Source organism: Panthera uncia, chromosome D2 (genome assembly GCF_023721935.1).
Source record: "Panthera uncia isolate 11264 chromosome D2, Puncia_PCG_1.0, whole genome shotgun sequence".
Classification (NCBI taxonomy): domain Eukaryota; kingdom Metazoa; phylum Chordata; class Mammalia; order Carnivora; family Felidae; genus Panthera; species Panthera uncia.
Window position 1 is genome coordinate 57550948 of NC_064818.1, and position 13450 is coordinate 57564397.

The following is a 13450-nucleotide window of genomic DNA, read 5'->3' on the forward strand; positions in this document are numbered from 1 at the left end:
CTCCATTAGTCAGTTCCGCAATTTCAAGTCCCTTCCTACCCACTCTCCTGTTTTTCTCAGGACTTCCTGCAGTTTTCTTACAGTTCACATCTGCCCCAGGTCAACATTTCAGTTGACCCCAGGGCAAAAGACAGGGGTTTACCCACAAATATCAGCCATCGCCGGCCCCGCCCATTCTTTTTCCGGTTTAAAACCCGCGGGCCTTTCCTGCTCCGAATTCCTAGGCTTCCTGTTCAGGTTCTCGCGATAGTTGTGAGAGCTCGCGCGAAGTTTGCTCCCTGTCCCTCCCCAGTTTGGGGGACCACGGTGACTGTGTATCTGTTTTCGCCCACCTCATCAGAGCCTCCTCCGGCCAGGAGTGACGTGCCCGCGGCTAGGGAACCCCTAAGTGGAAGGGCTTGTCCAAGTTGAGGTCCGGACTGACAGTCCTGGACCGCATCAGGGAGTTGGACTCTCCGGGCCTCCAGTACGCATGCGGAGCGGATCCCCCTGGGCGGTCGGCAGGCTGCCGCCAGCCCTGAACTTCGAGGTTAGTCAGGAGGCCTCGGAGGCCGCTAGGCTGGGGGCCAGGTCCTTCTGGCCCGAGACTGACTAAATACTGTCACCTCCCCCGCTGCAAAGCGCAGTTTTCGCCCCCTACACGCTGAACTGCTGCGCGGCTTCTGTAAGCCGCTAGGGGCAGGCTAGGGCGGGGCCTGGCCGACCCCCTGTAAGGCGGGCGGGCCTCCAGGAACGCTCTCCTCCCCGCCCCCAGCCCAAAGTGCCACGGTGGCGCCGGTGGCGGCCGCGAAACCAAATGCCTCCGGCCCTGCCGGCCTTGGAACTAACTATAACCTATAATCCCGACCCGGAGCGAGGTCCGCGGGGGAGGCGCCCCGCCCACCTCTCCCTGCGGCTGCTGGTCGGCTGGGACCTCTAATCTCCAGGCTCATCCGCGGGCTGAAGCACCTGCCGGATGTGGGGAGGGAGGACGAGGCCAGATGTGGTGAGGCAGATGTAAGCACCGAATCTCTGACCGGCGCCTTAGTGGGGAAGCTGGGTGGACGAGACTGCAGTAGTCCCTGGGAAGCCAGCCCTGGGCTGCGGGGAGACTACATTGGTTGGCTCTGCCCTCCAGGAGCCAAGGCACCAGAGCTCCTACCGCCTCCGCGTTATGCAGCTGCTCTAGCAGACCCCAGGGACTGTAGAGTAGGATGGGACAAGACTTAGACCTTCACTCGGCTCTTTCGAGCTTCCCAGCCACCCTCATAGCCCCTACTCCCAACCCCCCACCCCATCCTGCCCCCTGTCTTCTCCCAGCTTCGGTGTCCGGTTACGACTCCTCACTTCTCACTGTGACTTTGGCCCAGCTAGGGGAAGTGGCCCAGGAGGGTCCTGTGCGGCTGCATAAAATTGGCAGCTTCAAAACTGGAGGGAGGGGGTTGTGTGCGACGTCGAGAGGCGGGGAGAGGGGGCGGAGGAGTTGCTCTCCGAGTCCAAGCCCTTGGGCTCTCTCAGAGATCCTCAAGCCGGAGCAGAGGTGGCTGGCAGGCCCAGCCGTTTGTTGGCCTCTGCTTTCTTTCCACTGCCTGCTTTTTCGGACCGGAATCACCGCTGCTCTGAAGGGCTTAGTCCTAGACAGTAGGTGAGCACTCTGGGCCCCGGGGCATCTACTCTTTCCGCGTTTCCTCCCTTGTTAACAACTCCTTAGCTCTGGGGCCATCCATTCCCATCTACCTCTAGGACAGGAAGCTTCAGAGTTGGATGGTCTGTGGTGCTGCTGCTGGGTGTGTGCGTGTGTGTGCGTGTGTGTGTGTGTGTGCGCGCGCGTGTATGCTGGCGCCTGAGTTTTACCATCCTTTCCTCTCATCTGTCCCCAACCCCAGAAACCCGGTCCGATCAATAACTGGATGACTCCTAGAGAGTCACTATGCTTCTGTGTTGAGGGTCTCCTTGACTCCAAGGCAGCAGGGAAGGGGGCAGTGCGTGGGTCAAACTTTGGTACAAGTAACAGTGAGGTTGCTTCTGACCTCCTGACCTGGCTTCCCTCCCTGGCAGGGTGCCACGAACGCGCTGATGCCCAGAGCGCTCGCAGGGCTTCCAGCTAACCATGCCACGGCCGCCGGCAGCTGCCCTGGCGCTGCCCTCGCTACTGCTACTGCTGGTGGTGCGGACGCCGCCCCCGACAGGCGCGCGACCGTCCCCAGGCCCCGATTACCTGCGGCGCGGCTGGCTGCGGCTGCTGGCGGAGGGCGAGGGCTGCGCTCCCTGCCGGCCAGAAGAGTGCGCCGCGCCACGGGGCTGCCTGGCCGGCCGGGTGCGCGACGCGTGCGGCTGCTGCTGGGAATGCGCCAACCTCGAGGGCCAGCTCTGCGACCTGGACCCCAGCGCCCACTTCTACGGGCGCTGCGGCGAGCAGCTTGAGTGCCGGTTGGACGCAGGCGGGGACCTGAGCCGCGGGGAGGTGCCGGAGCCGCTGTGCGCCTGCCGCTCGCAGCGCCCGCTCTGCGGATCCGACGGCCGCACCTACGCTCAGATCTGCCGGCTGCAGGAGGCGGCCCGCGCTCGGCCCGACGCCAACCTCACTGTGGCGCACCCGGGGCCCTGCGAATCGGGTACGCACGGCCCGGGGTCCCTACCCCTGGCGCTCGGGGCGCTCGAGGCACTGATCCCCGACCTCCGACTGAATTGGTCTCTGGCCAGCGGAGCGAAAAAGATGAGGCAGGGGAGTGCTCGACTTCAGTATAAGAGCCCGCGCTCGCTGCTGGTCCGCAGAGACCGCTGCCCTAAGGTGCGGTCCGAGCTTTGTCAGCAAGCTGTGTGCCCTGAGGCGCGTGAAAGCTCCAGACCCGGCCGGCGGGACGGACCCTTCTGAGGGAGCAGGCACATAGCCAATGATTGGTCTCTCAAAAGGGAGAGAGTGAAGAGACTCCCAGGCTTTGCCTAGACCGCTGGAGCCCAGGCAACGCGATTTGGGTTCCAGTGAGATGAAATCAGGTTTCACTTGGGCGGATTCGGATTCGCAGAGCAAGCTGTTAGCCCAGTCTCCCGCCTCCCTTCTCTTTCTTCTGGGCCCCGGGAGTAGTGAAGGAGGGGGCTCTTCCACCTCCTCCCTCCCATCCCGGGTGGGGGTGGTGGTGGTGGTGGTGCTGAGGGCCATTCAAGCCTCAGGTTTCCTTTGGCAGCTTTAGTAACTTTCGCTTCCTGAGCCCCTTTGAGGGATCTGGCCTGGCTGCGGCTGCCAGGAAAACAAACACAGGGTCCCAACACTTTACCCCGCAACTTCAGGCTTTCTGCCTGCTGCCCAGATCTGGTTTCAGGTTCTCTGCCTTTCCCACGTGGGAATCCCCCCCCCCTCTCTCGCCCCCTTCCCTGGTCCCAGAGTGGGGGGTAGGGGGAGGGCCGCTCTTCTGGTCTTTGGCAACTCCACTCGGTTAGGAAAGGGGGAGGGTAGGGGGAGGTGTCAGTTACAAGTATAGCAGGACAGGGGCCTAGAGGGTGGAATGAGGACAGGGGAGCAATCAGGGACAGAGTGTGGCTGCCAAGCTGAGGTGTGGACCTGTGTGCTTGTTCCTGTGCATCCTGTTGCATGTGCCTCGCCACTTCTGGGTTTGTACCTGTGTGTACCCGCACCTGCATTTGTATGTACCTGTGTGTACATGTCATGTCTTGTTTATGGATGTGTATCTGCCTGAGCGTCTATTGTGTTTCCCCGCAAACACATCCATGAGGGTTCATACATGGGCTTCTTGCTGGGCGAGATGTGCCACCCTGTTCTCAGGCCTTCCGCCTCCACCCCTAGAGCCCCAGATCGTGTTGCACCCATATGACATTTGGAACGTGACGGGACAGGATGTGATCTTTGGCTGTGAGGTGTTTGCCTACCCCATGGCATCCATCGAGTGGAGGAAGGACGGCTTGGACATTCAGCTGCCAGGGGATGATCCCCACATCTCAGTGCAGGTAGGATAGGGAGCAGAGGCCTCCCTTGGGCAGCCCAGGGTCCCCCTAGAAGGATCTTGCTGACCCTTTCTCTGGCTCCAGTTCCGGGGTGGACCCCAGAGGTTTGAAGTGACAGGCTGGCTGCAGATCCAAGCTGTGCGTCCCAGCGATGAGGGTATCTACCGCTGCCTGGCCCGCAATGCTCTCGGCCAGGTTGAGGCCCCAGCTAGCCTGACGGTGCTCACGCCGGGTAAGGGGGAACCCTGGGCTCTGGGGACTGGGGGGACTGGTGGTGGGTTCAGGGCCTCACATGTGCGCGCATGTGTGTGTGTGTGTGCGCATATGGGTGCACATGCAAGTATGGCTTTCTCACAGTCTGGGACATGTGGGTACCGACAGCCGCTCTTTCCTGTTCTCTCTCCTTTGCCCACCTGTGTTTGCAGACCAGCTGAACTCTACAGGCATCCCCCAGCTGCCATCCCTACATCTGGTTCCTGAGGAGGAGGCTGAGAGTGAAGAGGGCGAGGATTACTACTAGGTCCGGAGCTCTGGCCTATGGGGGTGGGTGAGTGGGGACAGTATTCATCTCTGCTCTTGAAAAGACCTGAAAGGGGGAGCGGGGGCCTTTCATCACTTTAATGCCCTTAATAGGGGAGACGTGGTAGTGGTAAGTAGGAAGACAAAGTTGGAGGATAAGGAGAGAGGCAGAGACTAGGGGTGGTGGGATGCTAAGAGGCCCATGGAGGAAGTGCCCTGGCCAGGACAGTCTCCAGCGGGGACCAACCAGGCAGAAGACAGCAGCTGCCTGCTGGTCCCTAGGCTGGGTGGGGGTGTGGGGGTGCACAAGGAGGCAACCAAGGTCCTCCATTTCTTTCTGAGAGCCCTCCCTCCAGCCCTGCTCAGCCAGTCTTTCTAACTACCCTTTACCACAGCCCCGGCTGTTATTTTTCTAGTCCCTAACCTTTGCCTGGCCTCAGTTTACCCTTCCTCAAAACTCACCTTCTAGAAATTTGCCCCCTCACCTAAGTCCCAATTGCACTTACTAACTGCAGTCCTCTTTGCTGTTGGCCATCTGTTGTCTAGAAAAGCATAATGGAGCATGGTTTAGTCCAGGGCAGTAAAATGGGCATTCGGTCATGACCAGCTTCTGTCATTCTGGAAACCCCACAAGGCCAGCACCATATCTTATACCACTCTGTATTGGACAATGCCTAGCACGGGACTAGGCACAGTAGGCACGCAATAAAGGATTTATGAACAAACTGAGTCACACGGATGCACAGATGGTTCATGCAGATGTGCACATGAAGGCCACATTTCCTTGGGAGGCATCCAAAAGCTGTGGGTCCCACTCCCTAAGCACCCGCCTGCCAGATGTACAGAGGGGAAGCTTGAGCTGGGGCCTCCCTTGCCCTCTAGGGAGGAAGGCTGAAGCCATCTGGTTGGAGGGAGGGTATCTTCCCAGTCTGGTCTCCATTTGTGCTGGACTAGAGTTAGAGTGCCTGCCCCCTCTGTTCAGCCCACTCTGGTCCCCTCCCTGGGCAGAGTGGTGAACCAGGTCTATGTGGGTAGGGCCCCAGTGTAAAAGCACAAGCTGGATGAGGGAGGGGAGATGCTTGGCCACCAGTATGGACCAAGCCCTAGGATTCCCCTAGGAATCCACCCATTTCCTTGTTGAGACCAGACAGAAGTCAGGTAAGCCTGTTTCCTCATCCACCAACTGTGACCTGTCCTGTCTGGCTGAGGGTCCTTCACAGAGCCACATTTTTTTTCCCTCCCCACATCTCTCTTCACACTCTCCTTACCTAGCCAAGGGGCACTGGTGAGGCACAGTGTTTATTGAGTGATTGAAGCAGAAAATGAAAACTTAAGTTCGGGAGGCCTAGACCCTGTGTATGGATGGCGACAGTCTCCTGCGCGCCTGGGCTCCGCCTAGAGCCTGGCGCCACCACCGGAGAGATTGCAGTTGGCTCAATGTCTGAGCTTGTCCTTTGGGGCCCGAAGCAGGGAGCCCGGGCTCTTGGGAGGGGCGTGGTCAGGAATCCCAATCCGAGGGCTTGGCGGTGCCTCCCGCGGAACCGCAGGGCTCTTCCAGAGGCTAAGCCAGAGGACAGCTCTCATGGCCTAGTCCCGTCTAGAGCCCGGCGGCCCCAGAAACTGCGCTCCACGGCACGAGCGGGTTGGATACCTGAGGCGAATTCCAAGGCGACCGCGGAAGCAGGAGTAGGGACGTGAGCAGTGTGCCAGGGATAGAGGGGTCGTGTTGTTTGGCGTCCGGAACAGAAGGTGGTGTGCTCCGGATTGAAAGAGGGGACCTGGTCAGGGTTCTGTGGAAGCCTGGGGATCCTTCCCAGGCTAGTTCTTCGAAGGGGACTCCGGCGCAGCTGTGCTCGAAGGCGCCCCCTGGCGGGCCCATCGATCCTACCGTGCCCACCTGCAGAGCAGAGGCTCCACCCGACCCAACCAGGGTCACACGCACCCCCGGAATCCGTACTCCTTGTTTGCTCATGCAGACTTTGTAGAGTATTCGCGTGCAGCCTCCTTACAGCCTCAGTTTCCCCCCTCCGCAACCCTGCTGGTTTAGGCCCCGCAGCCTGGAATAGAAGGAATCCCTGCTGCTCTACCCCCCCACCCCCACCCCCTCCCCTCCTCTGCTCCGCGGACGGGCTTTAATAACGTCGCTGGAAAGTGACACGCGATTTATTATTAAAGTAATGCGGGGACGGGAAAGGTTTAATAAACGCGCTGCGATGCCGAGGATTATTCACCGCAAATAAATGAGAGCGCGGGCGGCGTTTTAATAAATAATTTCCCGCCGCTCCCGGGGGAAGAGAGGGGAAGAGGAGGGGGAAGCAGAGCCGCTGCCAGAACTCCGGCCTCGCCTCCCAACGGGTTTCCAAGCCTTCCCTGCGTTTTCTGTTCGAGGTTGCTCACCCCCGAAATGTGAGGTTCCGTGAGAGCTGACTCGAAGTGGCGGGAGGACCTCTGTCGCACCCCATTCCCTCACCTCCGGGATTTGAAGTGGTTTGGTTAAGATGAGCGAATGTACTTCCTTCCGACTCCAAGCCGGAGATCCGGAGTCAACACTGGACCAGTGCAGGAGGGGTTAACCGGGACCTGCTCCTCCCTAGCCGAGGGTACTAGGTCCCAGGGCCTGGCCATTCCCTCGGCTTTTGGCTGACTCCCGCTGGGCATCCAGGGCACGATGTCGGGGGTACGCCGGGGGTCGGAGGGCTGTGTGTACAGGAGTGTAGGTGCCACACGTGTACAGATGACCTTGACTCGCTCCTCCGCCGTCGTGGGGAATCTGCTTATTACTACGAAGGCTCCTAGTAAAGGCCCTTGAGCATGCTGTTCTGAACAGAGGGAGTCTGGGTGAGGCCCAACCCTTGGCTCACTGGTGAACGGGGCTGGATTTGAGGGCTGAGCAGAACAGGGACCCCCAAAGAGGAGTCGCCCCTCCAACAGAAGCCTGGAGGCCCCAGAGGAGGAGTTCGACTTCGGAGAGGGGGCGAGTTTGCAGACTTTGGGGAGGAAGGATATGTCCACCGCCCTGCTGGGTAGGGGAGTGACGGGGAAGCTCTTGGGGTACGCCGGCTCCACCAGTTTTGTGCCTTGGCCAAAAGGGGCGACATCTCTGGCAACACTTGGGAGTACAGGAAGTGGCAAAGGAGTGCCATCTGGTGGATATTTCTGGTTGCGGCAGCCAGACTTGGCGGGGGGGGGGGGGGGGGGGGGGGGGGGCGGGGCTTGAGACAGTTAAATTGACTGGAAATTTCTGAGTAAAAGGGTGCTTCTATTTGTATTCATTTATGTATGTGAGCGTGCACATGTACGTACACGTACATATACGTACACGTACATATACGTGTATATGTGTGTGATATTTACATGTAATGTCTATATGTTCATAGTAGTTACATGTGTGTGTGTGCTTACCTGCATTTTATGAGGTGTGTGTATACATGTATGTATGTACATCACAATATGTTATATATACGGATTATGTAAAAGCATATGTGTGTATGTGGATAACCATGTAGACACGTATATGTATGTGTGTGCATAAGCATTGTATACATGGATGTATTGTTATTTGTGTATATACATGTATACACATTTGCAAATATATGTTCCATTATGTATTATACATTTATTTGCAAATATATGTTCCATTATGTGCCGTTCTTTCAACAAATACTTGTTATGTGCCAACATCATTGTAGGAACTGGAGGTACGTCACAGAAAGGCACATTGTCCCTGACTTACAGAGCTTACATTCTGTTCTAACATGTGCATGTGAATGTATGTATACTTAGATTAATTATATACGTGTATGTTTACAGGATTACATGCACATGATTGTGTAACTCTGTCTACACATGTGAGGGGCAGACAAGCTTAAGCACTCTTCTGGTGGACTTGGAGATTTATTGAACTCTTTTTTGCTCAAAATTTCAGGTCCTATCACCTAGGACTCTATTCTAAGTGTGCAGACAGCTTAAGGCAGAGGGAAATAGGCTGGAGACACAGGCCCATCACCTCCTGGGATATATTTTGGTCACTTCCTCAGCCCTGTAAATGACTAGATTCTTTCTAAAAGGGTGAACAGTTATGGAAATCCACTCTGGGTAATGAGATGTTAATGAAGCTCAACTCTCACCTCTCAAAGCAAAGCACCTTGGGAGGAAAGTTTGAAGATTGGGATGGGTGGGAATGGAGTCTGGGAAGGTGGCGGTAGGAAGGAGTTCTCTGAGGGCAGTGGTTGGGGCATGTAGAGAGTAGAAGGGATCTGATCTGGAAGGTAGTGATGGGAGCTCTGGGAGTCAGTTGCAGATAATGGAGGGTGTTTTGAGAACTCCGGGAGGGATGGGCTGGTGGATAGAGATGGGGCCCAATGGGAGTAATGAGGATAGGATTAGGGATGGAGTTGGAGGGTCCAGATATAGAGGCTCTGGTGGCAGTCTCGGGGTGGAACCTGGAGGCCAGCTCAGATGGTGTCATCCCTGCCTTCCTCCCCACTCTCCTTTCTCCATTCTGGGGCCCCTAATGTTCTCTAGTCCTCTCTACTCAAGCTGGGTCCCAGATATGCTGGTGGCAGAGAAGAGTGGAGGCCGTGGGGCTTGGCCTGGCTCAGGTGACTCACTGGTAGGCGAGGTGAGGCACGGATCCCAACACCACTGGACCATGAAGCCTCATCCCAACTGCCTGGGTCATTGCCCGCCGCTTTGCCATTACCGCTTTCAGTTTGGGCTCAGCGCAGGGGGTTCAAACAAGGGTGAGGCCTGGACCTGGGAAAGGTCACAGATCCCCCTCCCCACATACACCCACACATTCCTGGGACTGAATTAGGAAAGGTGCTTCTGAATGATTTCTTCCTTCTTTCCCTCCTTTGCTAGATGTTTTCCAGATGCAGTCAAGGCCAGAAGCCTTCAGGTACTATCCTCACCCTTGGTCTGTGGCAACACCTCAAGCCCAACTATTTCCCCCTAAAACCAGGGCTTCTGTCCCTTCATTGCCTCTCTTCACTTCCTTCAGTCTCTCTTTTCTTCCCAGGGTTGAGATCTTAGATCCCTGGTGTGTACAGGGGGAGGGGCTGAAGACAGAGGCTGGCTTTATTTATTTATAAATCCTGGCCTGAATTTATTTTTGACATTTTCTCTGCCAAGCGAGTGGCCGAAGGCTCTCTGAACAGGGTGGACAGTTACGAAAGCCAGCTTGGGTGACAAATGTTACCCCACAATCAAGTCTCACCTTGTCCCCTTGGGAGGCAGCACGACCTTGAGGGTGCAGAAGTGGGGTCTGGAGTTCCCTGGGAGAAAAGAGGGAGTCTTTGTGAGAAGAGAGAGGGTCTCCCGGGATGAGAGTTGAGGACTCAGGGACAAACACTTCCTACCTCCCACCCCACCCCCATCCCAGATCACTGAAGCAGGGCTGGAGAAGGCCCCACAGGCTTCCTGGACTCCCCTGACCCTCAAGAGACCCAGGTTTCAACTCTGGTTTCCCAGCTCCCCCTCCTCTGCAATGTGAACTAATGTTAGAAGGGTTTGAATTCTGGGGGTAGTAGTTGGGGGGGGGCAGTCTCAATGCCAGTGGTCTCTGAAGGGCAATGATGGGTCTTTGCGAGTAGAACTAGACCTCAGAGGTCAAGGATAGCCTGGCAAGGGCACATGGGGTTTTGCAGTACGGGTTTGAATGTCAGTTCTACTGCTTTTTAAGTGCATACCTGGGCAATTTTCTTAGCTTCCCTTCTTCTGTGTCCTCCTCTGAAAAATAATATAAAACTTACTCTGTAGGGGTTGTGATGACATTAGAGATCTTAGAAGTAATGTGTCTGGAACACAATAGTAAATGGTCAATTTTACTACTACTATTTGTGGGCTGATGAGTTGCATGGAGATGGGGGTAGGGTACCTAGTCCAGACCTTCCTGCTGAAGTGTGTGTGTTAGAAGATGGGGTGACTGCAGTCTTAGTGACTGCCTGGAGGGGGCCTTAGGAATTGGGCCTTTGGAGGAGGGAAAGGGCTAAGGCAGGGTGGGGATGGGTAGGAACTGGGCCTCCGGAGAACTTGGCAGTCTTTAGCCTCACCTTCAGCCCTCCTCAGGGAGCCCCTGTCACAACCCAGGGCTCTAGCTCTGAGCTTGCAGGGAGGGGCGTCCCCCAAACTCACCTCCATCCATCTCTTTTATCTGGGCTGCTGAAGGGCCGGAGCTCCAATGGGGCCTCTGATGGGGAACAGATACAGACCAGGCGGAAACAGCCGGAACTGTGCCGAGCTGGAGCTGAGGACCAGGCCAGGGGGTCAGTGAAGACAGATAAAGCTCAGAGCAGCTGGGGACTCAGGGGACCCATGGGGAGGGGCAGGAGGGGCTTAGGGCAGGCTGTGTCCTGGGAGGAGGCAAGGGCCGGAAGCTCCTGATGGGGGCCAGTGTCCATCAAGGCTTTCAAATGTGCAGACAAGGCCTTTCATGACTCTTTGGGAGGAGAAAAGGAGCAGAGTTTCCTCCCCTAGGTGGGGCTGCAGGAAGGCCAGGGATGGCCTGCCTGCCAGGGATGAGGGTTCCTCTCAGGGTAAAGCTGAGCCTGAGAACAGGAGGGCCTCAAGTTCCCGGCCAAAGGCAGGGCTTTTGGGGGCCGCCTTACCTTTAAGGTGGAGATGGGAAAAGGGTTGGTAAGCTATTCTGCGATTTTAGTTCCTGTTTTAATTAACTCTGAAGGGCTTGGGGCCTCCCTGAACACCAGGGAGAGGAACGGAACAGACGTTTATTTTCCTCTTTTCCCTTTTAAAGACAATTTTATTAAATCACTTTGTTTTCATTCTGGCTTGAACATGGGGCATTTAAATGGAAAAGTAATTATTTCACCTCGTTTGCTTATGGAGAAGGGAGAGTCAGGAAAGGGAGGGATGCCAGTAAGAGGAAGATGCTGGCAGCTTTGGACCGGCACGTGTGCAAGCAGGCACGCGTGCACGCACACACACACACACACACACACACACACACACACACAATCACGCCCATGTTCATACCAACAGCAATGTCTACACATATGCCCTCACATCGGCATACACTGTGCACCCACAGAACGACATGCCTTGTCCACATCTTCCCAAACACAGACACCTCACCTCTTGCAAGCACACGTCTACACTCTCCTGAAGACACACTTCTTCCCCACAGCCATGCTTCCAGGCAAATCTCGCTCTCTCTTTCTCTCTCTGTCTCTCGGGCACAAACACTCCCAACACATTGTGCTGGGAGTGCAGTATAGGCCCTCTTGCGGATACCTGCAAATGACCCTTCCGAGCACTGTGGTTTACGTGTGCACACCCCACCCCCCACAACCCCACACCATATTCAAGTCCTTCTGCGCCTATTGAGGTACATCATCACAAGCACACCCAGGTTCAAACACACAACTCTCAGTCTCACACACCATGCACACCCTGCCAAGGATGCCTGGGGACAGATTTGGGTGAGGGGGGACATTGTCGTGGAGAAGGTGGAGGAGTAGTGGACCTCTGTCTCATTGGGATTCCTGGGCCCCCAAATCTACCTATCCCCCAGACCACTCCAGGAGTCCCTTTCTCTGCACCTGTAACGATCTTGGGAGGCCTGCTTGTGACCTTGATTCTGCAGCCTCTGGGACAGAGCTGCTGCCTCCCTCCCTCCCACCTGGCCGCTGGTGGAGGGCGGGAGCAGGCCAACAGGTCTCCCAGGCTCAGCCCGCGCTGGCTGGGACCCAGGTTCTAACCCTGGCTTCCCCCACTCGCCCCGCCCTGCCTGGCTGTGTGGATCGGCGGCGTCGGAGGGGTTAAAACTTCGGTAGCGCGCCCCCCTCCACTCCCACCCCTGGCTGGTACATGGAGGGCTGGGTTTGCGGGAGCCGTACCTGTACTTTGTCTTCATCTGTCACCCCTTCTGACAGTCAGATACATCTTGTGGGGGGGGGGGCGTGGGGGCGGGGGAGCAATAATTAACCTCTCCCGTCTCATACCCCAAATACCGCCTCGGCCCGGCTGCAGCAGGGTCTGCGGGAGAGAAGGAGGGAGGGAAGGGAGGAGATGGAGAAGGGCGAAGGAGAGAGCGGGAGACGATTGGGAGGAAGGGAGCAGAGAGGAAAGGCCCTGACATTTTTATTGCCCTGCCAACCTCCTGTCCACGCGCTCTTTCCACTCTCTCTTCCTGGGGAATGGCGGGCAGTTTCGAGAGGCGAGGAGAGTACAAGAAAGCATTGTGTGCTCAGAACTCACCGCTTCCCCTCACATCCGGGAGTTCGGGCCCCTCTGGAAGGGGCGGATCTGGGGAACAGTGGGGTAGTGGGGAGGTTGTCCGCATACTAGCTTAGCACTGGGACCTGGAGGAAGAGGAGAGGGCTTTGGACCATGTAGCCTCCGTGGGGACGCCATGCCGATATCTCCCATTTAGGACAAATGACTGGAGCCTGTGTTAAGGATTAATTTTTCTTTCAATCAGTGAAGGGGGAGGGGTCATATGTTATTTCTGGGGAGGCAAGTGACTCCAATGCCAAGGGACCCTGGATTAAAAGCTCTCCAGGTTTGGGGTGGGAGACAGAGGACACTTTGAAAAAGAAAAAAGAAAAAAAAAAAAACCTTTGGGGAGGGAGTGGCTGGAATCAGAGCTTAGATAAAAAGAAGATGAATTTGTCTTGAGCTAGGTCCTTGGATGAAGCAGGCAGGATTCAGGGTCAGACAAGACTTGCCTGTAGCTAAGGGGATGGACTTGGATATAGAGCATTCCCAGGCGGACTGCTGTGTGTCCCGGGTATACCCAGGAAGGAGCTGGGAAGCAGCCAGAGGGGAAGAGAACTGTTGCTGTCACTGCTGGGGCTGCTGGGGGCACAGAGACAGGGCCCAGCCTGTCCCCTGAGCAGCCTGAAAACCAGGGGATTCTAGCATTTTCCATCTCTTTGAGAAGTTGTTTGTCAAATCTGTCATCGACAGCATCTGAGAAATGAGACCTTTCCTCCAGTCTCTGATAGACTTGTGGACGCGGCATTCATTGTCC

The 13450-nt window shown here is 56.4% G+C and overlaps 1 protein-coding gene across 1 annotated transcript; it reads left to right on the forward strand.

Annotated features, from left to right (window-relative positions):
• Positions 1-543: 543 nt before the first annotated feature.
• Positions 544-5021, forward strand: KAZALD1 (Kazal type serine peptidase inhibitor domain 1). The gene is made up of 5 exons (XM_049646496.1): positions 544-1624; positions 2038-2594; positions 3782-3942; positions 4024-4171; positions 4365-5021. Exons 2-5 carry the CDS (start codon positions 2090-2092, stop codon positions 4457-4459), a joined length of 909 nt encoding a protein of 302 aa, XP_049502453.1. The 5' UTR covers positions 544-1624; positions 2038-2089; the 3' UTR covers positions 4460-5021.
• The last annotated feature ends 8429 nt before the right edge of the window (positions 5022-13450 follow it).

Coding starts and splice junctions, on each gene's coding strand:
- KAZALD1 (XM_049646496.1), top strand. CDS start 2,090: ATGCCACGGCCGCCGGCAGCTGCCCTGGCGCTGCCCTCGCTACTGCTA. Junction 2,595..3,781: donor CCCGGGGCCCTGCGAATCGG/GTACGCACGGCC, acceptor CTCCACCCCTAG/AGCCCCAGATCGTGTTGCAC. Junction 4,172..4,364: donor CCTGACGGTGCTCACGCCGG/GTAAGGGGGAAC, acceptor CTGTGTTTGCAG/ACCAGCTGAACTCTACAGGC.